General features: G+C 39.5%; 2 protein-coding genes across 2 annotated transcripts in view; one reads left to right on the forward strand and one right to left on the reverse strand.

Moving 5' to 3' along the window:
- LOC143345006 (dynein axonemal heavy chain 1) overlaps positions 1 to 14816 on the forward strand; it is a 96401-nt gene that overhangs the window by 17058 nt on the left and 64527 nt on the right. The gene's annotated exons all lie outside the window — the stretch shown is intronic.
- LOC143343773 (uncharacterized) overlaps positions 8736 to 14816 on the reverse strand; it is a 35361-nt gene continuing 29280 nt past the window's right edge. Inside the window, exons 2-4 of the mRNA XM_076769002.1 lie at positions 11886 to 12084; positions 11088 to 11193; positions 8736 to 9543 (exon numbers count right to left, since the gene is read on the reverse strand). Of these exons, the coding sequence (XP_076625117.1) occupies positions 9312 to 9543; positions 11088 to 11193; positions 11886 to 12084 (537 nt within the window). The 3' untranslated portion in view covers positions 8736 to 9311. The remainder of the gene's footprint in view (positions 9544 to 11087; positions 11194 to 11885; positions 12085 to 14816) is intronic.

The following is a 14816-nucleotide window of genomic DNA, read 5'->3' on the forward strand; positions in this document are numbered from 1 at the left end:
TGCATAATGTAAGAGTGCAGGTTTTATGTTTGCGCGTGTAACTCTTGACGCGAATAACGAGAACTCGTTAACGAAGATCGATGTAGATCGTCTAGGCTGTCATTTCTTCGGCCTTTTTTTGTGATTTTTTTTTTAACGACAGGTAGGTTGTTTTGTACTGACATTTTGCAGATATATTTATTCGTCTTATAAGTATGTATAGTAATTTTTTCATCGAAAAATATTAAAAATTGCGAGAGTTATAGCTTCTTGTCTAAAAAAACGCATTTAAACTGGCTTACGTGATATTTCAAGATCTAGCAGACCGATCGACTTCAAATTTGGAGAAAATATTCAGCAGATGCGACTTTATAGCTGGAACTAGAGATTTAAAAAAATATTGAGTTTTACTATTTTTTTTGATACGCTGAAGACAAAAGAACGATTAACAAATGGAAATTCGAAACTTGAAGCGTCGCCATTTCTTTATTTATCAGGATTTTAACTTCTCCCTAGTTTCTGATATAACTACAACCTTTCCTATGAAGATACTTTAACCCCCTCTGTTTCAAATTATCTGGAATCCTGGAAGCCATTGGGGCACCTTTTCCAAAAGAGCCATTAAATAAGAAGTTATAATTCCCACGATTTTTAATATTTTTCCATAAAAAAAATATTGTACATGCTTATAAGATGAATAAATATGTCTACAAAGTCTCAGTACAAAACAGCCTATCTATCATTAAAAAAAAATCACGAAAAGGGCCGTGAAATCGACAGTCTAGACAGCAATACCTTCTTAAATATCCTTCCCGACGAAACGACCATCTAAATTTACACATTTTATACAACTATGTCGCCTAACACGCTGCTCGAGGCAATTAAGGGAACTTCGAGGCGTCTAAGGGGAAAATTACAAAAATTTGGGGCTCCGTGTTCGTTGTAAACGATGAGTAATGATACTAATTAACAGAATTTGAGGCAGCCTGATAGTTTCCTCTAATTGCATCGAGCAGAATAATTATAAATATGCATTTAATATTAGTGAGATCCAACATTGTACATATATTACACGTTACTCTATTTGTATATTCGTTCTCGTAATAGTGCTATTTACATACTGCGTACTCGTACTGGGACAATTGTATTGTTTGATTAATTAACATTAATTGGTAACGATCAGGAGTGCTACACTTGTACGTGTATTTTACAACCGTAAACATTCATGGGAAGATACACACCGAACAGATCACGCGAATTTTTATTCACGATCGACGAATAAAAGTTTCAGATTCGTGAATCGCGAATAAAATTTGCCCAACTTCGATAGTCGAGGATTATACTGGTTACTGAAGATGTTTATGCAAGTTTCCTAAAATATTCATGCAGAAACATCCTAATGTTATAATTTGAACCACGATAAACTATCTCTGTCGCTCCGTGAGTGTGATTTATAAAATTGTTCGAACGAAAGTAGTATTTAGAGTTTGCGAGGGTCCGTTGCTTATTTATATTTCATTTATTTCCCTTAGATTACGTATGCACATCAAACTGGAGATTTTTAAATTAGACGTTATGAAATATGCTCAGAGCACATTTGTTATGCTTACTGTGTCCGATAAAATCTGGTGCAAGTTGGAGTATTTTTATCTGGGCATATTTATATAAACATCCACAGTCTAGTCGTTGCGCCGTACCATTTACAATAGGTTCATTATGCACATACACTGTTCGACATCGATCATCTTATTAAGTACATTTACAATATGTTCGTTAAATATGATTACACCTCGTTACATATTAACGACTAATCCCTTATCGACTAAGATTCTTAAGTTAACAATGTGTTTCGATACACTCTTTTTCGTACACGTTCTCAAGCACGCGACAGTCGATCAACCATTTTACACGAGGACATAAAATCGCCCATAAATCTACCGTCGAGATCTTGGAAACCTAAAAACCTAAAAAAAAATCTATTTCCAACGCTTCGAGAGCCGAAAGATCTATTTATCACTATCGTAGAAATCACCGGAACTGTTCGCGAAACTCTGGAAGACCTCCAATCCTGTCGCCATTTTCGAAGCTTCGACTATTTATCATCCACGTTATTATCATCGAGAGTACGGAAATAATGTTTAACGAAGTCGACAATACCGAGAGATCAGAGTCTAAAAAGCTTCGAAGACTACCGTCGAGATCGTTACAACTCTGCACCGGAAGTCTCAGAAAACAACGATAGTTTGCCTTTTCGCGAGTCTACCGTTCGTCGTATCGGATTTCCTGCGAACCAAATATCACAAGCCCGTCTCTCGCCTCCGTAGGGAACGCGTCTAGTCGATAGCAGACAGGTCGATTAGTGGAAACACCGTTAAATATTCCGAAAGACGTGTAAAGTCGGTCGACGTAGACTCACCATGTAAATCAGCCATAATGGATACGATCTTTGACGCGGAAGAAACGGCCAATCCAAATATTGACGTTGGCAACGGGTGCCACGATCCTTCGCTCCCATTTAAAACGAGATAACTTGGACGATTTCTTGATCGTGAAACGGTTCTATTTGCCTCGAGAAGTACGCCTTTGAGGCGGTCTAGCGCCCTGCAATTACTCCGAATGTGCGGAGAGATCGCGGCTAGAGCCACTCCCGCCATTTCTGGGCAAAAGTTTTCCAATCATTAAAATTCTGTACGTGCAACGGGACGGTCGATTTTTCTATCGCCTCAGATTTAGGGAACTATATTTAACACCAACGATTTTAAGAAAACGTAAAAAAAGAGAAATCAACTTCTTTACCGCGAGCGTTTAAATTGTTCCTCCTTTAGAAGGTTAATGGTAGATGTTTTATCAGTAAATAAGCTAATGATCAAATATCGTTTATTTATATTCATGCTCGTTCATGTTAATGTTTAACATACGTAAATAAGTAAATATTAAATAACGTATTTATTTTCATTTTGTAGGTCGCAGTCGAGATTGTGATTAATCTTGGTTTTTCTCGTCCTTAATTTCCACGAACAATACTTATTTTAAGCATGAGTTCATAAATCATACTGGTATTTAAGAACTCTTGGTACCAGTGTTTCCAAATTTTAGGAATTTCAAGAGAATCATTTATTTAAAATATGATTTTGGAACATGTCGATAAAATTTTAATTTGAAAATTCATAACGTTATCGACCACACGACCGTTCGATGAATAAAATGGCTGCAAATTGCAAAATTTTTATTGACACGTTGCAGCGTAAAAGACAGGAATAATCAAAAGTTTAACGTTGTGCTCGACGCTTTACAACGTTTCTAACAAAACTGAAATTATTTAGAAATCAGGGTTCGCTCGTTCCGAAGGAAGCGAAGCGCCGGTCACCAGTGACCACCGTGACGTTTAACGCATTAATCGTACACGCCAAGCTGTTCGTAATTACCGTCATATTTCGTAAAATTCCCTGTGTATTACAGGATTGACTAGATTAAGCTATTTGCGGAGCATTCGTCCCCTCCGGAGAATTAACTACGTTTTTACGAGCTGTATTCATGCTGGGTGCGTAATACATAGCGTTTAAATGGAAATATTTTCGCGGAACGTCGTCGTAACTTCTTCATATTTACCATGCAGAAACGCGAAAGCACAGCTTTTTCAAAAGCGAGTAAATTAACATTCGCGAAACGTTCGAGTCTTACACATCATTTTCGGATACTTAAATAGCGAAGAGCTTTCGAAAGTTCTCGCGGATTGTCTAAAGGCGAAAAAAATATCAAATATTTCTTCGCGTGAGTTGGCTTCAATTCAACTTTCAACTCTCGACGAACAGGTAATTGCTTCCTATCTAAACATTATTCCATTTCGTAAGCTTCTCCTATCGACGCGTTTCATCCCTCTCGACCCTTGCGATTCCCATCTTGAAAGTTATAAGTAGTTGGAAACAATTATAGTCATTTGTTTGATGAAGTTGCCAACGAGCGGTGAACAAAGTTTTCAGAGTAAATTACCTATAAAACGAACCAACTCGTGATTCTTTTCCAGCTTAAGTCTCGATGTTTACGACGAGATATCAGCCCCGCGAACGACGGGGAACGATCAAACTTTTTCCAGTAACTGTTTAACGATCGAGGCTCGCGTTTGGCGTTTTTAAACCCTCCGTTTCTGTTGGATTTTAACCCCTCGACGTTCACACTTCTTTGGCCTAACTTATTGAACTTGATTTTGCACTAAGTAACAGCGTGTCTTCTGTTAATTATTATGTTGTATCGCGTTCCATCGAGTAATTTTATCTGTATAAAATTCTTTTTTCTCTTCGCACGGTGAGCTGATAAAATTCTCGAGATGATTACTTCCACTGATAATGTTCGTTACAGATAACGAAGTTCGTCAACAATTACATAGCAGAATATCGATCTACGATGTTCTGGATTCTGGTGTTGCCTGTAGCAACGAGCGAAGCTTATCGTTCTACTTAACATGGAACGAGTAGATTAGTAGTTAATTGCAACACGCAATTCAAAATCCAAATTAACTCGTCAAACGATGAGCTACGTCTGTTTCGCTTTCGAATTAGGCGCTGTGCATGGCGTAGAAAGTACCTAAGTACATACGTCTTCCTATAGACGCGAAGCAACGAGCAGAAAGCCTAATCTTCGTTTGAAACGTTTCGATAAGATTCGTTGTAAAAGTATAAACGTAGTTTTTATTAGTTTTCCAATTTTAACGGGAAGTTTAGCGTCGATTTCCGGGGATCGACGTAATGTTTGACGATTTCATAATTACAGATTATACAGGGTGTTCGGCCACCCCCTGGGAAAAATTTTGAAACACATGAAATTTCAGGGGAATCATTCATTCATGATCAGACATTATATTTTCGGAAACGAATTTTTTTCACGAAACTGGGTAGGATTTCGGGGGTATGTCTATTCACCAAAAATGATTGTAATTGACCCCTGCAGCCGAAAATAATTTTTCCAGAACGATTTGAAATTTTTTTTTTCCGTCGAAAAATTTCACAACTTCTTGAATTTTTTTCTGGAAACTGCGTAGGATTTCGGGGGTATGTGTAATGACCAAAAATGATTGTAATTGACCCCCGTAACCGAATATAATTTTTTTAGAATGATTTGAAAAATTTTTTTTCGTCGAAAAATTTCACACCTTTTCGAATTTTTTTCTGGAAACTGCGTAGGATTTCGGGGGTATGTGTAATGACCAAAAATGATTGTAATTGACCCCCCTAACCAAAAATAATTTTTCCAGAACGATTTGAAATTTTTGAATTTAATTGTCAATAATTTTTTAACGAAGCCTCTATCAACAAATTGGTATTCTTGATTTTCGTCTTATTTTGGTCTCTAGAATTCCCCATTTAAATTTTCCCAGGGGTGGCCGAACACCCTGTATATTCGGATCAGACTATTGTACGGTCAAATACGAAATTTTCAGGACTTTTTTGTAAAATCGATTTAGCGAGATATTAATTTGCTGACGAAACAATGGAAACGTCGACAAAGAGAATAAGCTCTATCTCATCGTTATAAACGAAAATTTTGAACGAATTCTCGAGCATCCTGTAGTATAATCTTCCGTTAGAGGATCATATTCAACGTTTCAGCTTTTCCAAAAGCAGATTCTGTTAATACTTAATTATCAGAGATTAATCGTATCGCTTTGGACGACTAGCTTTCCTTTACGTGCCGTTTTAGAATTGAACGCTCTCGGCGCGCTCGATTCGCGAACGATATAATGCGAAACATTTATAATCCAATTGGCGAACCGGTCGATCGAGCACAAAACAGCAATTTCAATGAACCGATATCCGTTTCAGAGATTTATTCGTTTAACTGAACGTCGAAAAGAATGATTTATGATAACTGCATTCGCACGTGCCCCACGCGTTTCGATTAATTACGATACACTTTCGATCACGTGCTTTGAAAACCCGCGTTTCTACGGAGCAAACCGTTCAACTTAATGATTTCAAGAGTGCTTTTATGATTAAGAATTACGGTCACGATCATTTTAAAGCATTCTTTAAACCCCTTTAACGCATAATTTGTCCGTCTATTGTATTTACGAGCAACAATGTTCGTTAAATTAACCGTGACAATCGATTTCGTGTGCCAGTTTCGCGATCTGGCGCGCGTGTCGTTGAAATTTCAATTAAAAAGTTGTTTGACGACGCTTTTGGTAATTACTTTTTGTTTACACGGGTTACGCGACCCGCCGGTAAAACGTAGTCGGAATTGTAAACGTGCAGCTGCCGCGCAAGTGAAACTATTTGTCCTCGTCGAGTGCTACCGTCGTCGCGACGCTTTTCCACATTTTCTCGCCAATATTATGTCGAGGTCTCGCACGAACTGGCGGATAGAATTGGATATCGCACAACACGAAATAAACCGGGCTCCGTTCCCGTTTGTTTATTGCATTTTTGACTGATTTCCGTCGATGGATTTTCATAGCGAACGACAGGGTATTTTCTTACTTGCGCAACTTTGACCCGTTTAGAAAGATTTCAACTTAAAAAGCTTCTCGACTGTATCGTCGACCGAAATTTTTCAATTCCACATTTTGTGAACGCTCAAATATCAGCCTCGCTCGATTTTATCCATTGATAACCTATCTTCGTTATCTGTAAAACATTCCTTAAGGATTAACTTGTACATATGTCGTATTTCGCTGTGTCACGAATTTCTCTGAACGTCGAGGAGAAGCGATATGGCCACGAAGCTCAACGCCTCACTTTCTCAACGTGACAGAGGACTTTAAGCGGATTTCTAACGAACTAATTGTGAGATTAAGATTAAAACCGGGCTGACTCAGCCTGAGGGACAGGTGGATGAAATTTAATTGATTTCGTTCACCCTCGAAGCTATGCAAGCTCCAGTCATGTTCATATTAGAGGAGAAATTTCGAAACACCAGGAACAACCGAAAAATAATCGTATTCGAAACCGTGTTGTAAGAGTGCATCTTAGCAAGTGACCTTTAATACAGGGTGTACGGCCACCCCTGGGAAAAATTTTAATGGGGGATTCTAGAGGCCAAAATAAGACGAAAATCAAGAATACCAATTTATTGATGGTGGCTTCGTTAAACAGTTATTAACGTTTAAAGTTCCAATCGTACTGAATTTTTTTCTCGAAAATGCGCAAGATTTCGGGGGTATGTCTATTCACCAAAAATGATTGCAATTGACCCCCACAGCTAACAATATTTTTTTCAGAACGATTTGAAATTTTTTCTTTCCGTCGAAAAATTTCACACCTTCTCGAATTTTTTTCTCGAAAATGCGCAGGATTTCGAAGGTACGTCTATTCACCAAAAATGATTGCAATTGACCCCCACAGCTAACAATATTTTTTTCAGAACGATTTGAAATTTTTTTTTCCGTCGAAAAATTTCACACCTTCTCGAATTTTTTTCTCGAAAATGCGCAGGATTTCGGGGATACGTCTATTCACCAAAAATGATTGCAAGTGACCCCCACAGCTAACAATATTTTTTTCAGAACGATTTGAAATTTTTTTTCCGCCGAAAAATTTCACACCTTTTCGAATTTTTTTCTCGAAAGTGGGTAGGATTTCGAGGGTATGTATAATGACCAAAAGTGCTTATAATTGACCCTCGCAGCCGAAAATAATTTTTTCAAAATGATTTGAAATTTTTTTTTTCTGTCGAAAAATTTCACACCTTCTCGAATTTTTTTCTCGAAAGTGGATAGGATTTCGAAGGTACGTCTATTCACCAAAAATGATTGCAATTGACCCTCACAGCTAACAATATTTTTTTCAGAACGATTTGAAATTTTTTTTTTCCGTCGAAAAATTTCACACCTTTTCGAATTTTTTTCTCGAAAGTGGATAGGATTTCGGAGATATGTATAATGACCAAAAGTGCTTATAATTGACCCTCACAGCCGAAAATAATTTTTTCAAAACGATTTGAAATTTTTTTTTCCGTCGAAAAATTTCACACCTTTTCGAATTTTTTTCTCGAAAGTGGGTAGGATTTCGAGGGTATGTGTAATGACAAAAAATGATTGTAATTGATCCCCGCAACCGAATATAATTTTTCCCGAACGATTTGAAATTGTTGAATTTAATTGTTAATAACTTTTTAACGAAGCCTCCATCAACAAATTGGCATCCTTGATTTTCGTCTTATTTTGGTCTCTAGAATCCCCTATTATCTACAAATATGTATCGATGATCAATGTAAGAAACGATATACTCTATCGGTACAATCTATATCATCGAGTTTCGATAGCATTATTAAATGGCCGCTCAAGGCCATCTGGAGATCGCTCTTTCCACACTGCCTATTTCCGTCTTTCCACGTCAGGGATGCAAACGAACAGTTTGAGTTTAAGCATACATCGCACGAAACTACACTCTGTACAAATTCGTAGAGAAACTCCTACAGTCTACTTCGTTCCAGAATTAACTTATTTAGTAAGCTAGAATTTTGTCTCATTTTGTACGAGCCTAACCCTGACGATAATATACGTGTACAAAGATACTTTAATGCCTATAAATTTTACATACGCGTTACATGTCTTAAATGTATTTTTATTATGTTATCATTTTTGCTCCACAATACTATTTAGTCCATAAACTACTTAGGAAACGATCATTAGCTCGCGAAGTCCGAAAACCGTGTCTAAATTTCAGGTCCGAGAAGGTCGATTGTTCGATAGAAAATTTCTATAGTGTCTCAAGAATTCTCAAGCACAACTTTAATCAGTGTAGGGGGGAATGGCCTTGAGCAGCCAACAGATCCGTACCCCACCGGACCATGCATCGAAGTCTTCGGTGGGGACAGTTTACTTTCGTTTCTCTGGTCGTTCCATTTTGCAGAGGAACTCTCTAAATCCGTCTAAGAACATTTCTTCCAACAATCTAGCAACCCTCACACAAAAATATCCCCTGCCCTATTCTCTTTCGTCGATCGTACAAAACCACCCATCCACTCTTTCGTTTTTTCCATCGATCCCCTCTCGCTTTGAGCTCGTGTGGCTCCGCCATCACGCGAAGACACGACTCTTACGCGAAACATATCTCTATATCTCTCGCGTTAGATCGTCGAACAGCACCGCGCGGCTGTGGACTCTCCTCCGTCGAGAACAGTTCGAATTGCTCGCGAAAGTCCAGCTCCCCCAGGACACTGGAACCCCGGAGGTCGTTTCCGCGGCGTTCGAATCAGCGACGAAGGTCGATTCGCGTCATGGGCACGTAGGTGCGCGCCGTCTCTTCCGGTCCCACGAGCTCGTGGGCGCCGGAAGTTGTGCTTCGTGGCGGACTGTGTCTGTCCGAGCTGCTTCCTCGGCGTCCGCGCGGCAAAACCTATATGTATCGCTGCGGATTGCAATGGTACCTGGTCATGCTCTTCAGCACCTTGCGCAACAGCTGTTGCAAGCAACGACGGAACGTGATCCCGCACATCGCGTACAGCAGGAAGTTGATGCTGAAGTTGGTATAATAGAGCAGCATGAAGAACTGTTGCAGACACCAGAGCAGATCGGGCGTGTTCTTGCGCGCCAGGGTGAAGAAGAACACGCACAGTCGGATCACGTAGCTGGAAAAGAGAACAGCCATTGCTTGGATCGAGTAGGAACTCGAAGGCGCGTACACGGGTCGTTGGTTCTCCATTAGCGATAAGTGGTTTCGAAACTATTCCAACGGTTACGTTTATGATTTACGAGCGTCGATTGTTCAAGGTCGTGGACAGGTGTATTAACCCCTTAACGTTCATGCCCGAGTCTGACTGCTTTGGAAAACGATACTCGTTTAATCTAATGCTTCAAGGGATGATAATATTTGCTTTCTTTCAAATTATACGTTGGATACAACTTTGTAAGTAACAAGAATCACATGTTTAGAAACAAATCCAATAAAGAAAACTGATCATTCTTGGTTAACCCGAAAAATATGAACGTTAAGGGGTTAAGCAAATGAATCAATTTAATTTATGGATGACAATCACCGTGCGTCTGAATATGCATGAAAGCCAATTGTAACGAATGGTATGCTAATTTTAGGTAGTCGAGAATTAAGTGGACGCTATAAATATCTCCCAAAAAAACAATTGTCTGGTGAAACGAGCAGAATCGAGTTGAAGGAGAGTGTTGTGTGCTCAGAAACGCAAAACAGAGTCACCAAGCGTGATGTGGTCGGTTCGACATTGCAAGTAGTATTGATCAACGGTTGGCCAGACGCGACGTATGACCATTTGTACTTTGATACTCCTGAATTTTACAATGTTCCGGAGATAAATTGTTGAAGTTTGGAAATTTATTCCGCTTAATTAAACCGATATTAATTACATCAAATATATGTCGCAATACGGTTTCGATCTACTGTAAAAGAGAAGAACAAATACGAAGAGAAATGAAACATGGATAATATAGAGGATGTTCTACTTTTTTTATACTTAATTATCATTAAGCGTCATATTCTTGAATATTCCTTTGCTAATAACTTTGTAACAAATAACGAACGACAACTGAAACCTTTTGAAGCTTAAATAGGAGGATGTCATCTATAGATCAAGGTCAAGGCCATCGTAGCTATGTTTTCGATAGCGTGCAATTACTAAATGTCATACTTTTCGCGATAAGGCCACGAAATAGGTCAAAGGTGCAGAATTGAATTTTTCTATAACGCTACGCACCGAAGAAAACCCAGATTGAATGTTAACAGTGTATGAGTTCCATCGACTATACATTGATTAATGGTTGTCCCTGCAATTTGTTGCTTCGATTCTTCCGTGCGTTTGTAAATATCGACAATGGTGTAATTTGTTTTCTATCGATTCTGCCAGGTATATTGCTTCATTCTCACGTTCCGCCCAGACGTTAACGTGGCACGAGACAATTGGATGTTGCAAAAAATCAGTTTCTCGATTGCCATTTGTGTGGACGACGTCGCACACAGGCAGAGGATCCATTGGGTTAAATGACAAAAGGGCATGCACAACGTGGCGAACTTTTTCATCGAACAAAAATTACTTCTACGATTTTTGCGATAGCAGGAAATTAAAGATTCCAATATTTACAGCGCGTTGAACTGAAAATGTTTCGAAAAACAGTATGGAAATGTTGGGTCGCCGAAGCAGCTTACCTCGGCAAATTCAGAAGAATGAAGACGGTGCTTATCAGAAGCAACATTTTCGTGATGCTCTGCTGGTTCCTCGTCGACACGAGATTCCGCGAGGAGGACCTGATATCTGTAACAGAGAAAGACGGGGGGAAAAATGCGCGACTGTTACAAGTGCCCGCGTACCACAAGTTAATTTAACTTTGCGTTCAACGTCCAGCTTCTTCCGTGCACGGATTGCAGACTTCGAAATAAACCGGGTGCCGGAAATTCTACATCGGACTCGTCGATATAAGACTCGAAAAGCGGCAACGAAAGTAATTTCTCGGCGAGCGTGGGTGGTTTCCCCGCATAAAAATTTCAAACGGCGCCCGTCCGTACGACGGGACGGAAAATCGAGCAGAATTTAATTAAGGGATCGGGAGCAACGTACCGTAAACGTTAGAAGCGGGAAGTTCAGTTATTGCGTTTGCCTTACAACGGTAGCAGAGGAGTCGATCGAAAAACAAAAAAAGAATTCTCGTTCTTGGTCGTGTGCTTTGTTCCGCCTCCGATCGCTTACGCAATCTATTCTAAGATAGAATTGGCTGCGGAGGAATTCGTATATCTTTCAAATTGAAAACTGAAGAAGAAAGAGGGAATCTCTTTTGAATCATTATTTTCACTGATAAAGAATAGTGGAATATTGTACGCGAGAAAATGAGTCGATCGTTTGATTTAGAAGAGAGGGGGAACAGGAATGGCAGAGTTACTGATCGTCGATGCGTTGAACCTTCTAAACCTTATAGTGTGACGATAATAAAAGAGGCAAACCATACTTACGTATACACCGGGATGCTATTTCGGGCAGCTGGCAGACATTACGCGGCGTGGAGGGTGGCGCAGAGTTGGTCTGCTGCCGTGAATGATGGGAATGGTTGTTCTTCGACGAGTGAAATGATTGCTGGGAGGGTGGCCTCCGACCTCCGGCTATTGGACCCAGATTGATACCGCCAGCGCCATTGTTACTGCTGCTGGCACTCTGAAAATTAAGCCAGAATTTCGGACGTTATCCTTGGAAGGAAAACAATCATACCTCCGAGCTATCGTAACCGGTTCGTACTATCAGCTCTCGTTATACGATCGGCAACGATTTGCCAACGATCGACGATTAATTTCGTTGCTCGTTGCGGGCAATTAATCAAATTAAAATAAAAGAAACAACGTTTTGCGCGATAATTATTTCGGTACGAAGATTGATTCCCCGAAGTAGAGGCTGGGCGATTACGTTAGCGATCATTCTCAGTCAGAATCCGCGATCGTTTGTCTCCGAAAGTTGCAGTCTCATCCGAAATCCACCAGGGCTCACGACTTCGTCCACTATTTATCATTTTCGCGAACGACCCGGCTAATATTTTCGCTGGCGAATCTGTACTCTATTCCGGCGAACTCGAGTTATTTAAATTCTTATCCGAGATGGACACCTTTGCCCAATTCTTCTTACGCTTGTATTCACTTTCACGTTTTATTTATATTCTCACACCATACTATTTTTCAGCTTCAACGGGACGAACTTTTATGAAAGTTTGGAAGGGTCTCTTCAAATACAATATCGACGAATTCTTTTAGGGCGAAAGTTCTTTCTAGTCCACCAGTTCGAGTGTGAAATTCGCGATGGAAATGCGCGGTATCTCGCTGTTGGGTGTCTCGTCGTAGACAGGGAAATTTCGTACGTACTCGGCGAGACCTTTACGCGAGACGTTGACATGATACAGGATTATCTGGCGACCGTTTATTATGCGCAGCGAGGAGCTCGAAAAATATGACAGGGGATAAAGTCAACGCGTGGTCCGACACGCCGCAACTTTGTTTATTCCACTTGCCCGTGGCGCAGTCGCTTTACTAATATCTCGTGTCGTATTCCATGCAGGACTGAACTCAATCCCGGAAAATATTTCGACGAAGTTACGTCCTCCACCGTGTCTTTCTAACCAAATACCGTTTACGTTGAAAGTAATTCGCTTTAAAAATAAATAAATTTATTTGCTTGTGAAAAATGTGGAATTTTTCAACTTTAAACGAGGCAAGATCACCGCCTAGGAACGTATACAGGGTGTTCGGCCACCCAATTTGTTGATTGAGGCTTCGTTAAAAAGTTATTAACGTTTAAAGTTTCACCAGTACTGAATTTTTTTCTCGAAACTGAGTAGGATTTCGGGGGTATGTCTATTCACCAAAAATGATTGTAATTGACCCCCACAGCTAACAATATTTTTTTCAGAACGATTTAAAATTTTTTTTTTTCGTTGAAAAATTTAGGCACCCCCTGTCGATTTTTCTTCAAAATTCGTTTTTGATTTCTAGTCATTTTGTTTGACGCCCTAGAGAAAACTTGTCTAATACTTTTTTGTAGGTACCCATGAGCTCTACTCCAGAAAAAAGTTTCATTGAAATATATTCACTATTGTAGGAGTTATGGCTGTTTGAAAATTGGGCCATTTTCATGGGGTTTTTCTAACTTTACGGGGTCAAGGAACAACTTTTCGAATATTTTTTGAATTTCTACATATTCTACATTAAAATACGCGTACTTTGCTTTTTTAAATATCAAAATCGTCCAATCCGTTCAGAAGTTATGACGTTTTAAAGATTCGCATGAAAATTCGGACAGACATTTCTGGCCAGAAATTATATTTTCGGTAAGGATTTTTTTTCTCGAAACTGAGTAGGATTTCGGGGGTATGTCTGATGACCAAAAATGATTGTAATTGACCCCTGCAACCGAAAACAATTTTTTCAGAATGATTTGAAATTTTTTTTTTCCGTCGAAAAATTTCACATATGCATATATTAGTTGTTTACGTTTCAAAAGTTTGTAGTATAGTGAATACACTTTTTCATTTATCTCTTTGTTCCCCAATCTGGTTAAAGGCGACGAGCGACGTTTCTGCTGAATTGCATCGTCGCGAGCCACTCCTTTCGAAATTGGCAACGGGACAAACGAAAATTGAATTTCCAGAAGTTTCTGGCGCGTGTAACTGTTCGCGGGCTGGTAAATTATAATTGGGCTCGCTTTGGACGGGTCCAGGCTCGTTAATGAGAGAATATAGACGAGTTGGTTCGATTTTTTTCGATTTTAATTGAAGGGAGGATTCGAAGAAACGCGACCGAGTTCGCGTTTTGTTTTTATGCTCGAGAGTCTTTTTGCGCGAAGGTGCGCCTCGTAAAATTGTGTACGTGGCAAAACAACGGGACAGAAACGGAATAAATAACGTAACGCGAATCGAATGTTTATTCGCGCGATACACGGAGTTCTTGTTTCGAGCAATATGATTAACTTCTAACGAAATATCATGGACCGTCCGTACTGCAAACACGAGAGGAAAAAGCGTGACACGAAAATTATTAAATACGAAACGAGCCAGTTATGAACTATGGAGACAGAAAATCATAAAATACCGTCCAGCTACTGTGCACAAAGGCTTCCGCCCCGTCGAATAATTTGCGATCAAAGAGCAGGAATTGAATGTTACCTGAAAAATCTCGTACACCAGTACCAGTTATTAATACAAAAATATTTGACATTTTTATTCGGTCTAAGGGAATAAACTAGTAGGGTCCAATTATCCAATTGTAGTATCTAAGAAGTATCTAAAACACTGCTATTGTTGGGTAGTTTTGTCTAGAAGCAAACGATTTTCTCGAAGAATTTCTTCGTTATTTTCTATCATTCGCAGGTACTTGTACGCTCACTATACAGTGGCCATCAACCAT

This window comes from Colletes latitarsis, chromosome 1 (genome assembly GCF_051014445.1).
Source record: "Colletes latitarsis isolate SP2378_abdomen chromosome 1, iyColLati1, whole genome shotgun sequence".
Taxonomy (NCBI): Eukaryota; Metazoa; Arthropoda; class Insecta; order Hymenoptera; family Colletidae; genus Colletes; species Colletes latitarsis.